This window comes from Manis javanica, chromosome 2 (genome assembly GCF_040802235.1).
Source record: "Manis javanica isolate MJ-LG chromosome 2, MJ_LKY, whole genome shotgun sequence".
In the NCBI taxonomy this organism is placed as follows: domain Eukaryota; kingdom Metazoa; phylum Chordata; class Mammalia; order Pholidota; family Manidae; genus Manis; species Manis javanica.
This window is the reverse complement of record NC_133157.1, coordinates 144433937-144449312: the sequence shown is the minus strand read 5'-3', so window position 1 is coordinate 144449312 and position 15376 is coordinate 144433937. Positions and strand designations below refer to the sequence as shown.

At 43.6% G+C, this 15376-nt stretch overlaps 1 protein-coding gene across 2 annotated transcripts; it reads right to left on the bottom strand.

Moving 5' to 3' along the window:
* Window positions 1–957: 957 nt before the first annotated feature.
* Window positions 958–8910, bottom strand: LOC140847909 (uncharacterized). 2 transcript variants are annotated; one of them, XR_012128183.1, is made up of 2 exons: window positions 8496–8910; window positions 958–1925 (listed from the first exon to the last, which is right to left on the bottom strand). XR_012128183.1 is itself a non-coding variant. In XM_073229549.1 (2 exons), the coding sequence occupies exon 2, from the start codon at window positions 3360–3362 to the stop codon at window positions 1587–1589; it is 1776 nt and encodes a 591-aa protein (XP_073085650.1). In that variant the 5' UTR covers window positions 3363–3423; window positions 8496–8910; the 3' UTR covers window positions 958–1586. The 2 variants fall into 2 exon arrangements, 1 of the variants encoding a protein (XP_073085650.1); XM_073229549.1 differs by having other exon boundaries at window positions 958–3423.
* Between the last annotated feature and the right edge of the window lie 6466 nt (window positions 8911–15376).

The following is a 15376-nucleotide window of genomic DNA, read 5'->3' as shown; positions in this document are numbered from 1 at the left end:
ATCAATTCTCCCTAAGCTGACAAATAGGTATAATACAATTTCTATCAAATTCATAGCAAGATTTTTTATAGATAAAGAAAAAATTATCCCAGTATAATGTATGGAAAAGCAAAGGAACTAGAACAGCTAAAACTAATTTTGAAAAACAAGAATAAAGTGAGAGGAATCAGTGTATCCAATTTTAAGACTCAGAGTGATTAAGACAAGGTGGCATTGGTGGAGGGGTATGCTCATCAATCAATAGAATAAATTAGAGAACCCATAAATAGCCCCCCACACATATGTCTAACTGATTTTTAACAAGGATGTAAAACTGATACAATGGAGGAAGGAAAGTCTTTTCAACAAATGATCTTGTAACAATTGTACATGCAGAAGCAGAAATGGAATATATATACTTCAATCTAAACCCATTGCCTTAATGCAAAAAAATATTAAAAATGGATCATAGATTTAAATGTAAAATATAAAACTTAAGAAGTTTAGAAGAAAAGAAAAGAAAGAAAAGCTTCAAGAGCTAGGTTTCACTAAGAGTTCTCAGATATGGAAAACATGATCCATGAAAAAATATAATTGGATTCCATCAAATTTAAAATTTTTACTCTGTAAAAAACCCTGTTATGATAATGAAATAGACTGTAAAAAGGTATTTGCAAACCACATATATGTTAAAGGATTCATACCTTGACTATAAAAATGAACTCTCAAAACTCAACAACAAAGAGCAAACCAATACAATTAGAAAATAGGCAAATAGTATAAAGAGAAATTTCACTGAAGAAGATATGTAGAGAGCAAATAAGGACATAAAGGTTGTACAACATCACTAGTCGTCAAGACCACAATAAGATAGCACTACCTACCTATTAGAACAACTAAAATTTAAAATTAGTGACAATACCAAGTTGTCGCGTGCCCTGTCCTCGCCGGCAAGAACAGCACGCAACAACAGCAGGATTCTTCTGCAGAAAGCTTTATTCTTCAGCTCTTTGTGAAACAAATGAGTTGGGCAGGACCCAGAGGGGAAGGAGAGGCTTGCTTATATAGTTCTCATGCTCTGACCTGGTTGGTGCGGCTCCATATGCCTTATTAGCATAACCATTTGGTGGGTCTCATTGGTCCTTATGCCAAGGCGCAATTAGCATGTAGTTTAGTGGTGTGGGATGATTTGTCATTAGGAAGTTCGGGGCCTTCCGGCTGCCCTGCATGGGGCGCTATTTTCTGAGCGCGGCTGCCAACATCTCCCCCTTTTTTGTCTAACAGAAGCTCAAGGCGGAACTTGCCAGCAGAGGCGGAGACAGAGGCCTGACCTCCATCATACTTCCTGATGCCCCCTTTTTGGAGAGGGGTTCTGGGCATCTACCCCTATGCAGTCAGGCATGCCTCTCAGAGGGGTCCAAGACCTCTTGCAGTGCTTTGCCTCGCATCCTCTGGCTGGCGTTGGGACCGCTTGGTACAAAGGGTTTGGACCCTTTTTCTCAACCCTCTTGCACCATGAGCTTCTTAAAGAAAGCTGTGATTAAGCATTGAGGTACTCGGGCCTGGTGCAGTGCCACATGGGCTCAGGGTGCAAGAGCTACCTCAAGCTAAAGCCGAGCTTCCTTCTTAAGCATGTTGAGCCACACTTGGGGAGAGGCGCCAACGTCTATCGCCATTAGGGCTTGAGCAAGGATCACCTTGTCCTGCTTATGTTGGTTGCGGAGTCTGCATAACAACCAGAGTAAGAGCATGAGACCTCCAAGCAGGAACACGCCCATCCCAGCCATGCCCGCCCACTCCTTGACGTGGGAGAGAGCTCTGAGGAACCAGGAAGAGAGTCCTTCCGCTACGGAGATATCTAGACGGGTGGAGTTGATGTGGATAATTTCTCGCCGCAGCTCTTCTAGTGTCCCATCGAAGTCTTGGGACCAGTTTCCTGAAAGATACTGGGACAGGTCTCGTGACAGATTAGCTGCCCGTGTAAAATTTTTATATTGAATGCTAGTGATGCAGAGGGCACGATATTTCCGCTCACATCCCAATTGGGCCATTTGCCAGAGCACCTCCATTTGTTCCTCCACGAGATCTATGCGTTGATTGAGGATCATTATTCCTCCTTTCAGTTTGCCATCAAGTGTGGACTGTTGGTCCAGGGCAGAAGCTACTGAGGCTGCAAGGTTATTGAGCTCTGTAGCCGATTTGATGGAGGTGTCTAAAGCTATACCAGCGGCGGTGGCTGCGACCGCGGTCGCGGAGATCAGGAGCACTATGGCGGCTGTAACACCGAAATCGCGCCTTTCTCGAAACAGAGTCATGGTGTTAGGGGCGTCTACGGGAACAGGGACCCAACGGGGGATGCGGACTACCAAAGCATTGGTAAAGTTACGCGCATCCCAACACTGAGACAGAAAGCAGGTTTCATTGGAGCAGGAGTCAAAGCTACTATTGGATAAGATAAACAGAAATGGGGGGTATACGCATACTGGAGAAGGTGGAAAAAGGGAATTAGGTGACTCTGGACCTGATTTTGCTGAACACGTGTAGTTCTCGTTGTTATGGGTCATGATCATGTTCCAGTGTGCGCGCATGTGGTTATTCTCGCACCAAAAGGTGATATTTTTTACACCGATTCCCCCACCCTGGAGGGCGGAAAAGGGGGAGAGGTCGGTACACGAGCCATTGACTCCACACAGCATCCATTTATGGAAGGGGTTCATGCTCAGCTGCTGACGAAACTCGCCTTCGAGCACCTTTACTGGCCACCAAGCCTCATTGGCTGGCCGTCCCTCCATATCTGGGGAGATGGTAAACTCCTGCCTCTCAGTTGCCCACGTTACTACAGTTGACTGACAGTCAGTCCAGGGCCACAGCTCTCCCTCATAGTCGCCCACACAATGGGAGGCATATTTGGGTTGACGAGGCCTGTCGGTGGAATTGTTCCTGGGAGAGTGTACAAATGTGCCATTGATCCAGAGAACCATCTGGTGGATAGTCATGTTCTTATAGGACGGGCTCCCTTCCTTATTAGGCCCTTCAAATTTAGCTGACATAACGGGGAGGCTACTGGCCTCTAGAATTATGTCACTGAACCATCCGTATTTCCTCCGTTTCAGGGAGATACAGCCAGCTAGATTCTGAGTGGTGAAGCATAATGACCCATTAGTTACGAAGGATCGGTTTTCTCCCAGGGGAGCTACTAGGGTGTCTTTAACTAAGTAGGGCAAGTTCATACTAGTATTGGTAGTGAAAAAGCGCGGAAAAACGGCTGCATTGAAACGGACAGGCATAGGCTTAGGAAAGGCAGACAGGATTCCCCATCTCAATACTCCCTGAGTCGGGGTCTCCAGTGTCAGGAGCAGGGTCAGGAGGTACAGCGAAGTCATCTCCTTTGTTTAGGACTTTCCTCGTTAGGCGCTCCGGGATCCAGAAGGGATTTTCTTCACCCTGGGGGAAAACACACACAGCTCCCCTGGATCTGATTATGATTGGATCCGGGCCCTTCCATTGGTTAGATAACACGTCCTTCCATTTTACTAGTTCTTGTGGGTCTTTTGGCCACTGATTATGGCGATCCGCTGCTGTATGGCTTTGAGCATCCAGATTCAAAAAATTTATAGTGAAAAGTGCTAGGGCTATGGCAGTTTTTGGTGTGGGGGGTATATCTTCAATTCCCCCTTTTTGTTTAAGTAAATAGGATTTGAGCGTGCGGTTCGCGCGTTCCACAATCCCTTGACCCTGTGGGTTGTAGGGAAGGCCAGTGATATGTTTTATCCCCATGTGATGACAAAATTGAGCAAATTTTGTAGAGGTATAGGCTGGGCCATTGTCTGTTTTCAGAATCTGTGGTAACCCCCATGCGCTCCAAGCTTCAAGGCAGTGCTGGATGACATGGGAAGCTTTCTCTCCTGACAATGGGGAGGCAAAGATGACTCCTGAACAAGTATCCACGGATACATGTACATATTTCAGTTTCCCAAAAGACGAAATATGCGTCACATCCATTTGCCAAACTTGTAAAGGCTTAATACCTCTGGGGTTGATCCCAACATGAGGTGTGGGAAGGAAGCTGCAGCAATGTTGGCAGCTAAGGACAATGTTCCTAGCTTCGGCCCTGGTTATGCTAAACCGCTTGCGCAGTGTTTCGGCAGTGACATGAAATTGTGTATGGAATTTTGAAGCTGTGGTGATAGGGTCTAGCAGGGGAAAAGCTATATTTCTGGTTGCGAGGTCTGCCAGGTGGTTGCCTTGGGTCATAGGCCCGGGAAGGCCTGAATGTGCTCTGATATGAGTTATATACAAAGGAGATTGCCTATGAAGTAGTGCTGATTGTATCTGTTTGAACAAAGTGGCTACTGGGCTGGACGCTTTGATTAGCCCGGCCACTTCTAGAGATTTGACTGCATTAACTACATAACAGGAGTCAGACACAATATTTAAAGGTTCAGGAAAGATTTGTAGGACCTCTAAGACTATGCGACATTCCACTATTTGTGGAGTGTCAGGCGTGTAGCCTTTTGTCACAACTTTGCCATCATGGACATAGGCACCTGTGCCTGTCTTAGACCCGTCCGTGTAAACTGTTTTTCCATGAGGCAGCGGGGTTAGGCTAGTGACCCGAGGAAATACTAGGAGATGATTTTTGGCGAAGTTGATGAGGGGATGTTTAGGGAAATGATTATCAAAGGTTCCTGAGAAACTGTAAGCAAGTATGGCCCAATCATCGTTCATAGCACATAATACTTGTATCTGTTCTACGCTGTAAGGGGTTATAATTTTAGCTGGAGCCTCTCCGAAATGTGTCATGGAGGTTTTTACTCCTCTCAAAGCAAGTTTGGCCACGGCTGCTGGATAGTACTCTATTGTCCTAGCCTGAGAGGCTTGGGGATGAATCCAGATCAGTGGGCCGTGCTGCCATAAGACTGCTGTTGGCAGCTCTGGGGTGGGAAGGACACACAACTCAAAGGGTTCATTCGATTGCACTCTATTTAATTGTGCTGTCATCAAAGCCTGTTCTACTTTGCGAATGGCTTGTAATGCCTCAGGTGTGAGGGAGCGCGGTGACGTTAGTTGTGGGTCTCCTTCTAGGGTTTTAAATAGTGGAGTCAATTCAGTGGTGGGTATCTTTAAGTATGGGCGCAACCAATTAATATCCCCTAGGAGTTTTTGGAAGTCATTCAAATTTCGCAATTGATTATGTCTTATCTCAAGCTTTTGGGGGCAAATTACATCTGTGTAAATGGTTGCTCCTAGGAATTTGCTAACACTAGATTTTTGGACCTTCTCGCTTGCTATATTCAGTCTCCAATTTTCTAGGGATCTAGTGAGATCTATATATGCTTCTTCTATTTCCGCTGGTTGTGGGGAGCAAAGAAGGATGTCATCCATGTAATGGATGATCTTTAGCGTGGGATAGGTCTTACGAATTGGGTCTAGCGCTCGCTGAACGTACAGTTGACATATGGTGGGGCTATTTGCCATTCCTTGAGGGAGGACCTTCCACTGAAATCTGGCATCGGGTTGTTCATGGTTAATAGCTGGCAAAGTAAAAGCAAATCTTTCCCTGTCCTTGGAGCTTAGAGGTATAGAAAAGAAACAATCTTTAATATCTATTATGAGCACTTTCCATTCTTTGGGTAAGGCAGAGAGGAGTGGCAGTCCCCGTTGTACGGGTCCAAGCATTCTCATTTGAGCATTTACTGCTCTCAGATCATGAAGCAACCTCCATGATCCTGACTTTTTCCTGATTACAAATATGGGTGTGTTCCATGGGGACACAGAGGGTTCTAGGTGTCCCACTTGGAGCTGCTCTTGCACTAAGCAATGAGCTGCTTCTAATTTTTCAGAGGATAGGGGCCACTGAGGAACCCATACGGCCTCCTCTGTGAGCCAAGGTATGGGCATGGCATCTTCAATGGCCCCTATGAAAAACCCAGGCCGTGACGGTCATTCTTTACTTTGGGCAGGATGGGCTCTATGTGTCCCTGTTGGTGTTTCCCCAGCCCCTTGCCAGGGATGTATCCCATGTCCATCATCATGCCTTGGGCGGGGGTGGAGTATTCATTAATGAGTTTGAGGCCTAAGTCTCTCATGACATCCCTCCCCCATAAATTGACCGGTAGAGGGAGTACATAAGGGGTGACTGTACCCTCTTGTCCTTCAGGGGCTCGCCATTTCAATGGTTTGGCACTAATTGAAGGGCTTGACTCATATCCTAAACCTTGTAATGAATGTGAGGATTGGGTCACAGGCCACTTGGAGGGCCACCAGGTTGCAGAGATAATACTTTTATCTGCTCCAGTGTCTAGGATTCCCTCAAAGCTCTTTCCCTCTATTTGAAGAGTTAATTTTGGTCTGTCTGCTAAATCTAATACTATGAAGGCTGAATCCCAGTCAGAGGAGCCGAAGCCCCTTTCTCCCCTCTCCGTGTTGGTAGCAGGATAATTGGCGTGGAGACTAGGTAAAACTAAGAGCTGGGCTATGCGGTCTCCCGGGGATATAGGATAGATTCCTCTGGGAGCCGAACACATGATTTTTACCTGTCCTTCATAATCTTGATCTATGACTCCGGGATGAACTACCAGGCCTTTCAATGCAGCAGAAGAGCGCCCTAGGAGTAACCCAATGGTATTTGGTGGTAGGGGGCCTTTAAAGTCTGAAGGGATAGGCTGAACTCCCATCTGTGGAGTCAACACTATTCTGGTGGTGGCACGGATGTCCAATCCCGCGGAACCTGAAGTGGCTCTCCTTGGGGGGCCTGGTTGTTCCCGAATGACACTTGCGTGCTGGTTGCCCCATATATTTGCGGGCCCTGGTGACGGGGGCCCCTCTGGGCGTTTTTTGGCAACTCTAAGGGTTTCCCTTCTATATCTTTAATAGACCGGCACTCATTAGCCCAATGCCTGCCTTTCTTACACTTAGGGCACAATTCAGGGGTCTTTTGGGTTGTTTGTTCTGAAGCTGGGCTCCTACACTCTCTCTTTATATGTCCTAATTTCCCGCATTGAAAGCATTTGATACTTCTGTTAGTGATCCTGGCTTGTTTGTGGCTCTGTAATATGGCAGCGGCTAGGCCCGCATTGGTGAGTGGCCCTCCTATTTCTCTACAGGCTTTCAACCAGGCATGTATCCCTTTTTGTTTCCAGGGTGTTATCGCCTGTCTGCATTCCTTGGTACATTGTTCAAACACTAATTGCTCCACTAGGGGCATTGCTTGTTCCTGATCTCCAAATATTCTGCCTGCGGCCTCTATCATACGAGCGACAAAGTCAGAAAATGGCTCGCTCAGCCCCTGAATAATTTTTGTCAAATTGCCTGATACTTCTCCTTTGTTGGTGAGGGCTTTCCATGCCTTGGCGGCGCACGTGTTTATTTGTGCATATACCTGTAAGGGGAAGGCGGTCTGGTCGGCTACCCACTGTCCTTGGCCCGTCAGCATATCATATGACCATGCAGGCTGTCCTTCGGCCGCGTTTGCGCGTGCCTGGGTCATGCTGATATCATGCCACAATGCCTTCCATTCTATGTATTGCCCCATACTAGAAAGGCATGCCTTAGTTACATATTGCCAGTCTGCGGGTGTCATGGCTGTCTCTGTTAATCTCTCAACTTGTGCTATGGTATAGTTAGCACTGACTCCATAAGCCCGAACGGATTCTGCTAACTCCTTAACTTGTTTATGGCTCAGGGGCTGGTGAGAGCGTACACCGTTATCCTCAAATACAGGAAACATTTGTCTAATTGCCTGAAGAGTATCTGGGTGGCAAAAGGAGAGTGCGCCACTCACGTAAGGTGGCGGGGCAAAGGGCGTCGGGGGACACCCTGCTTTCATTTTTTCCTTGGTCCGCTTTTCAACTTTGCTGGTTCCCTTACTTCTACACTCTGCGGTTTTATTTTCTTCCCCTTCCTCTGCGGACGTTAATTCCTCCTCAGATTCCCTATTGGAGAGTTGGAGGTCCCTCAACTCTTTCCAGGGGTATTTACTATTTTCTCCGAGGCGATTGTCACTCGCTTCTCGGGGCTCTTTCGCTTTTGCCCTAGGTGGGCTTTCTCCCTCACTCTGAGGTTTCTTTACCTTCGTTTTTGTGGCCTTTTTTCGGCCGCGCGCGCTCTCTGTTTCCCGTTCCGTTTCTGACATGCTCTCTTGGATATCTGTCAATGCTCTCTGACCTTCTTTTATTACCTTTTCACATCTCTCATCTTGCAGACAAGCTCTAATCAGTTTCCAGAGGGGCCTGGTGCCTCCCCTCAGGCTACCCTCCTCCTCCTCTCTATCAAGATCTTTCCCCAGTTTGTCCCAGCTCGGGATTGAGAGGGACCCTGAACAAATGAACCAGGGGGCCACACGGTCTATCTCCTTCACAAAAGATCCTAAGACTTTGCTGGAGACCTTCAAGTTTCGCTCTTTGAGAGCTGTCTGCAGCGCCGTGACTAATGACGGTGCATTCCCCATGGTGCCTCCTTATTTACAGAGAACCATCAACCATCATCCTAAAAAGCAGGGGCCTCTCGGAACTTACCCCTCCGGGCTTTCTTCTGACCTGCAGTTCTGAATCCTCTCCAGATGTCTGAAGGGTCCTCCCTGTGCCGGTGATGTTCTGGTTCCCGGGATTCGGCACCACTTGTCGCGTGCCCTGTCCTCGCCGGCAAGAACAGCACGCAACAACAGCAGGATTCTTCTGCAGAAAGCTTTATTCTTCAGCTCTTTGTGAAACAAATGAGTTGGGCAGGACCCAGAGGGGAAGGAGAGGCTTGCTTATATAGTTCTCATGCTCTGACCTGGTTGGTGCGGCTCCATATGCCTTATTAGCATAACCATTTGGTGGGTCTCATTGGTCCTTATGCCAAGGCGCAATTAGCATGTAGTTTAGTGGTGTGGGATGATTTGTCATTAGGAAGTTCGGGGCCTTCCGGCTGCCCTGCATGGGGCGCTATTTTCTGAGTGCTGGAGAAGATGCAGAGAAACTGGATCTTTCATATAATGCTGGTGGAAATGTGAAACGGTAGAGCCATGTTGGAAGTTAGTTTGATAGTTTGTTAGAAAACTTAACATACACTTAGCATGTGTAGCTCGTGGGGAAAGGGTGTTCTTGGCTGGGGCGAATACCCTATGAAATTGAAGAAACCGAAATAAGTCAAGGGAAAGGGCAGGTTGGGAGAAACCATTTTTTATTCCTCACAGCTTGTGTGAATTCACTGGCTATGCCCAGCCCACCCATCTCCTCCCACCCTGTTCATGCTCTGCCGCCTTAGACATTCCCTATTTCCTGCCTGCCCCTTCCAGGAGGAACTCCATTGGCGGGTCCTTGCTGACTGGCAGACACCAGACCAATTGCATACCAGAATGAGAGGGGAGGAGAGAATGGCCATTACCTCTCCACCCCTTGCCCTGGAGGCTCCAGGAGGCTGCATCTATAAACACTTTATTGATATGTAAATGAGCTAAGGCTAGGTAGGAGATTTTGGAAATTCTTCAGTTTACCTCACAGTGTGGAACCCAGCAATCATCCTCTAGACATTTATCCAAGAAATAAATCCCAAAAAATAAATGAATATCCAAGAGAAATAAAATCTATGTCCACCCAAAAAGCCATATGTGATTGTTCAACTTTACTTGAAATTGCCCCAAACTGGAAAGAACAAAAAATGTTTAAGAGATGAGTGTTTACACAAACTCATACAATGGAGTACTACTTTGCCACAAAAAGGAATGCACAGAAATAAGAGAATGGAATAACTTGCATAAATACCAAGGATATTATGTCAATTGAAAAAATCCAATATAGAAAAAGCCACTGTATAATTTCCCATATGATTCCACTTACACAACATTCTCACAGTGACAAAACTACAGAGATGGGGGATAAATTAATGCCAGGGGTCAGGGATGGCGGGGAATAGTGTGACTATGAAGATGTACCCAACAGGAGAACCTGGTGGTGAAGGAATAGCAGTGTATCTCAACTGTGGCGGTGGTTACACAAATCTACACATGCAATAACTTGACGGAACCAATCGCATACTTTATTCTGATGTCAGTTTCCTAGTTCTGATAGTGTACTCTACATAAGAAGTAACCAGTGAGGGTAAACTGGGTGAAGGTACCCAGGTCTATTCTGTGCCGTCTGCCATTTCCTATAAACCTGTAATTATTTCAAGACAAAAAGTTTTAAAAAATCCTAATTAGTCTCTGATGTTCTATGGAACTTTCTCTCTGTAAGACACCCCGCATTACAGAATCAAGGAGCCCTTTAAAGTATAGGCGATTTTATTTTTATTGAGAAACTTGTCCATCAGGTGATAATTTAGGTCACTGCCATCTAGGTTCTCATTCCTTTGAAACCAGAATGATCAAAAAAAATCCTACTTGGGCTGATGAATTTGGGAGGCAACATCTGTGTTTCTTCATTATGTTAAAATGCAGCATAAAGCAACAATTGATACTTTGAGTCGTTCTATAAATAAAACACTTCCTCTTTCCTTTAATGGAGATAGATGGATTGAGTCCCTGCTGAGTGGCCATTAAGGGAAGCAGTGTCTGATAGGTATAATCTGGCCGCTCTGGAAGATTATAAATGAATGACTCTGGAGCTAATATCTGATAAACATTTTTCTCAAAGTAGTATATTTTTGGTACATTTAAAAATTCCTGAAAAGCCATCTATTAATCCTAGATTTAAGTCTGATTAAACTGGAATGTATTTATTTTCTTTCTTAGAACTAGTGTATCTAGAGCAAGGTTACTTTTCACAAATTTCAAGCTTTTCTTATAACACACAGCTAAATGTTATTTGGCAACTGGCTCTAGTTTCACAAGCTTCTGTAACCTTTGGTGTTACTTTCTGGTGCAGGGTGGCCCTAGTCGTAGAACTAAAAAAGACCTTATACATCATTTGATCCAGAGCGCTCGACTCAGCACCTAACAAGTGTTCTCTCTTGGGATATGCAATTTGTTTAATGGGATTCAAACGTCTTCAGATTGCGTACAAGGTTGCAAGGCCACAGCCCAAACTAGCCTCTCAGGGTCACCTCTGCTGCTCTCCCCCAGTATATGTCTTGCTTGGAATTTGAGTGTGAAACTTCTTGTTTAGTATTTCACAGGTGAAAAATCGGAAGCCATAGGATATTCAGCTATTTTATCACAGTCACATAATGAATTCATTGCAGACTTGGATCTACAACCATGTTTCAGTCTTCTCATGTCACCCTCCCTCCCCACTCCACTGCCCTGTACACTCAGCAGACATTAAAAAAAACAAAACAAAACCAAAAAACACGTCCTGGGGGAGATTCAGAAACCCCACATGTACAGAAGAATTTGTCTGTGCCCCAAGATGCTCAGAGGAAGAGCCCACCAGGAGACCCAGGCCACGTTCAGAGTGATCTCTTGCCGTATAATATGGATCAGACCTTACTGCAAGAAATAGCCTGCTTCTCTGCCAGCTCTCTCCCACCCCCGCCCCCAGTCCAAATTGATTTTGTGCTTCCTGTTTTTTCTGTGCTTGACAAAGAAAGCAAAAGTAACATGCTGTCAATGGAAAGTTGCCAAAAAAACAGAGTGGCCTTTAAAAACATCACTTGCTTGAAATTTCCAACTGCAGTTCGAAGTCGCCTTCCAAGCAGACACTGCATTATGCTAATAATATGCTAAATCATTAAGGTCTTCTTATTTGTCTATAGATTGTTTAAGTGGAATGTTATGACAGGGAAGTATTGGTGCTAGGGGAATCCACCCACCTGCAGGGTGTTCTTAAGCAGGAGACTCTGGTATATACATTACCCTAACTCTGATCTATTGCACATCATAAGCCATTTCATCATGACCCTTGATGCACACTGAGGTGCTCTTTTGGGAATCTTAGTATTCTAGAAAAATTGAGAAGACATAGGCCATATAAAAAAGTTAAAATATTGTGTGTTGAGTGGTTTCCCTGAGCCAGGAATAGTGCTGGGAATTTCACCTACAGCATTTTTAATACCTCAGTGCTGCCCATGGGGATTATTGTCTTCTTTGTACATTTTGTGAAACTGAGACTCAGAAAGGTCAAGTCACTCTGCTAAGCTTTCTTGGCTAGTAATGGCTATTAATTAGGATTTGAACCTAGATCCATTTGAGTTGAAGCCCATGCTCTTAAAATGTTTGTATATTGTTTAAAGAATAATTCAAATTTACTTGATCTTTCTCTTTGACTTCCAGAGTATCGACAAAGAGTTGGTAGTTTGGGGGTTCCAACTTTTAGTAAGCTGGTTCTCCTCCCAGTGGTGACCAAGTGAGGGACACTGGGGGCTGAGTGGGCACTGCTGTTCTGTGAAGTAGTAACATACACAATTCGGACACACACTTGGCACCACACAGAACCCAGTGCAAATTTACTGGTGGTTAAGGCATGCCTACTGACCATCTAGGGCAAGTCACCAGGTGAGGGCTGGAGGGGAGGAGAAAGGTGGGATTAGGAGAGCTACTTTGACATCTAGTGAAGAAAATACAATTTTCACAAACAAGGATCATTTTTAAAAGGTTAAATAAATTACAGAATGTTTTTCAAGTTGAGATTCATGGACATATCTTAACAAACATAAGACTGGAGGAAGGACAGGTTGAAGAGGAGGGAGAGTTGAAATGGCACCACTCTTGTCCTGACTGGCACTCTTCAGAGTGGCCCTTGTCCCCTGCATGATGGAGATAGTGTCTGAGCCTTGTTCTGTAAAGACAGCACTTCGTGGAGAAAACTCTGAAATGAAAGTTGAACTGGCCTGAAATATTTGGAAACTAATCAGATTACATAAAAACCCACTCAATATTTTCTTATTTTACTTTAACTTCAAGATTTTAGAACGATTTATATTCCTTGACTGTCCAGGAGTCTCTCTCTGTCTCTGACTTTCTCTCTCCCCCATTCATTTAGGAAGTAGGATTCTTGGACCCAGTCACTCATCCTGACTATAAACTTTCTTCTAAATGTTGTCCTCTCAGCTGAGGGCAGCCTCCCATAACCGTTTGCTAATCCTCCATTCACACATTACATGGATTAGCTTTCTGTCAGAAAAAGGGATGGCCATTACATTCCACTGAGTACTTGATAACATTGTCTGTGTCAACAGGGACTAATCGTTTTCTTGCTAGCTTTTTAGTATATTCTGCTCTCGGCTTCAAAAGCCTCTCTCATTTTCATGATTTTTTTTTTCATCATTCATATCTTTTTCTTACCCAGGTCTTCATTCGTTTATCCTTTTTATACATGGCTCATTCTCTTTGAATGTAACACTTCTCTCTTTCCTGCTTCTACCCAATTGTTTTTTGGGTTTTTTTTGATGTTATTATTTTTTTACTGAGCTTTGGACTCTGTTCAAGTCTTTAAAAATATGTTTCCTCTTCTTTCATCTTTCCTTTCCTTGTAGTATTACTTACTTTAAAGCATTTAAGATGAAATTTCAAGACTTTTCCCCAGAACTGACTCCCATCAACTATTTTCCCTAAACAAGAACACTTTACCATAAAAAATTAGATAGAAATATCCAGCAATATTTTTACCTCAGTTCAAGAAACATTTGTTGCGCGCCTCCTACTTGCTAAGTCACATGCGTAGTACACAGAATCCTATGACTCCAGTAAATGCCTGGTGCCAGAAACCCTCCAGTCCAGCCTGTTCAGGGCCACTCTTCTGACCCTTCCTCCATTCACACACAAACTCTCTCATCTTTAAAGAAAAACAAATAAGCAAATACATCCTCAATCCCACCCACGCTCAGATACAACTGTAGCTCTCAGCTTCACAGCCAAACTTTAAATAATGATATACTACATTTTCTGTCTCCACTCCTTCGACTCCTATTGAATGCTCAAATCTGTTGCAATTTAGCCCATCTGTTGTCATATCACCCATTTTGCTCCTACCTTAAAAAAAATACTTAATCTACCATAAAATAGCCACTCTATTCACCCTGCACTTGTGTATGTCTGTTTATAAGTCTGTTTTCCTTACCAGACGGAGCTCTAGAACAAGGATTGTGTTTTACTTTTTAGGTTAAATCATGTGAAATTACTGTTTAATTGTCATTAACTGTTTTTAGCTTACAAAAAACAGCAGTAAAAATTCCACCTACTATTTGTATCCTTAGCACCAAATACAGTACTTGACACAAAGGTTGGGTACAATACATACTCAATAAGTGAATTCATTCATAAAATATCCACACTTTCTGGGCTTGCTGAATAGCTGTGGCAAACTTTTAACTGACACTTTTTTCTCAGGGTTTATCCTTTCTTAAATAATTTGTTACCTAAAGCTCCAGAACCAAAATATATTTTACTGAAAGGAAAAGTTATATATATGCTTACACAATATGATATAAATATTATAATATACATGTATTTATTTACATATACTAAAAGTATATATGAAGTTAAATTATAATTCTCTGAAATAAAACATACTTAATATGTGATTGTTATATTACAATCATGAAAGTTATAGTAAAAACCTGAAATTATGTCACTACTTTGTGAAATTTTTTTCAATTTTTTAGGGGTTATGTTTTAAATGAAAGTGATGATGCCATCTTTTAAAGACAAATTTCTAAGTTATGTTTGGAGCAGTAGCCTGTTTTTTCCTTATCACGTGACAGTGTGGATATATCAGATGATGATGATTTCTAGCTATTTTCTTGATTTGGTGAATTGAGTTCACCTTTCAATTTTCATCTTCAGAACTAGGAGAGATACACAGACCTTATCTCTCATCAGAAGCATGTCTTGAAAAGGCAGAAAGGTATTTTACCTTTCATTCTCTCTACAAAATGTATTTCGTATTTTCTTTGTCCTTGAGTTAATAGTGTTTTCCCAATTCTCTTTTGATCGTGATCCTGGATGTTTTTATTGTTATTGTTCTTGTGTGACTGTCCTAGGGGCTATTGAACTGGGAAAACTGTGTCGTATTATCTTCTCCATTAGCAACTCAAATATTTGCTTTAAGTTGGCTGGAAGAGTTGAAATAAAAATCATTCATCTGAATCTCTGGAGACATGGGAAACCTTTGTCATGCAGAAAAATCATCACCCAGGCATAGGAGCCAAAGTCTGGCCCTGGGATTTCACCCCTGCTGACCCCAGAAAGCCTGGGAAATGCGATGGGGAAAAAACCCTCAGCACTCTGCATCCCCACAGCAGGAAGGGCACAGTCAGGGAGATTTGTTTGGACATCTCCTGTGAACGGCTGCAGGAAGTAGAACGTAGAGCATTTCTAGCAAAAGGAGAATTTGAATAACAGAGGAAAGGAAACTAATCATTATGCAGGTACTGTGTCATATATACCTGTATATATCCATTTAAATATAATATGGGATACAATGATATATATACAATATTTATAAATATAACCCAGGTAAAGTCTGAAGTTCTGCTT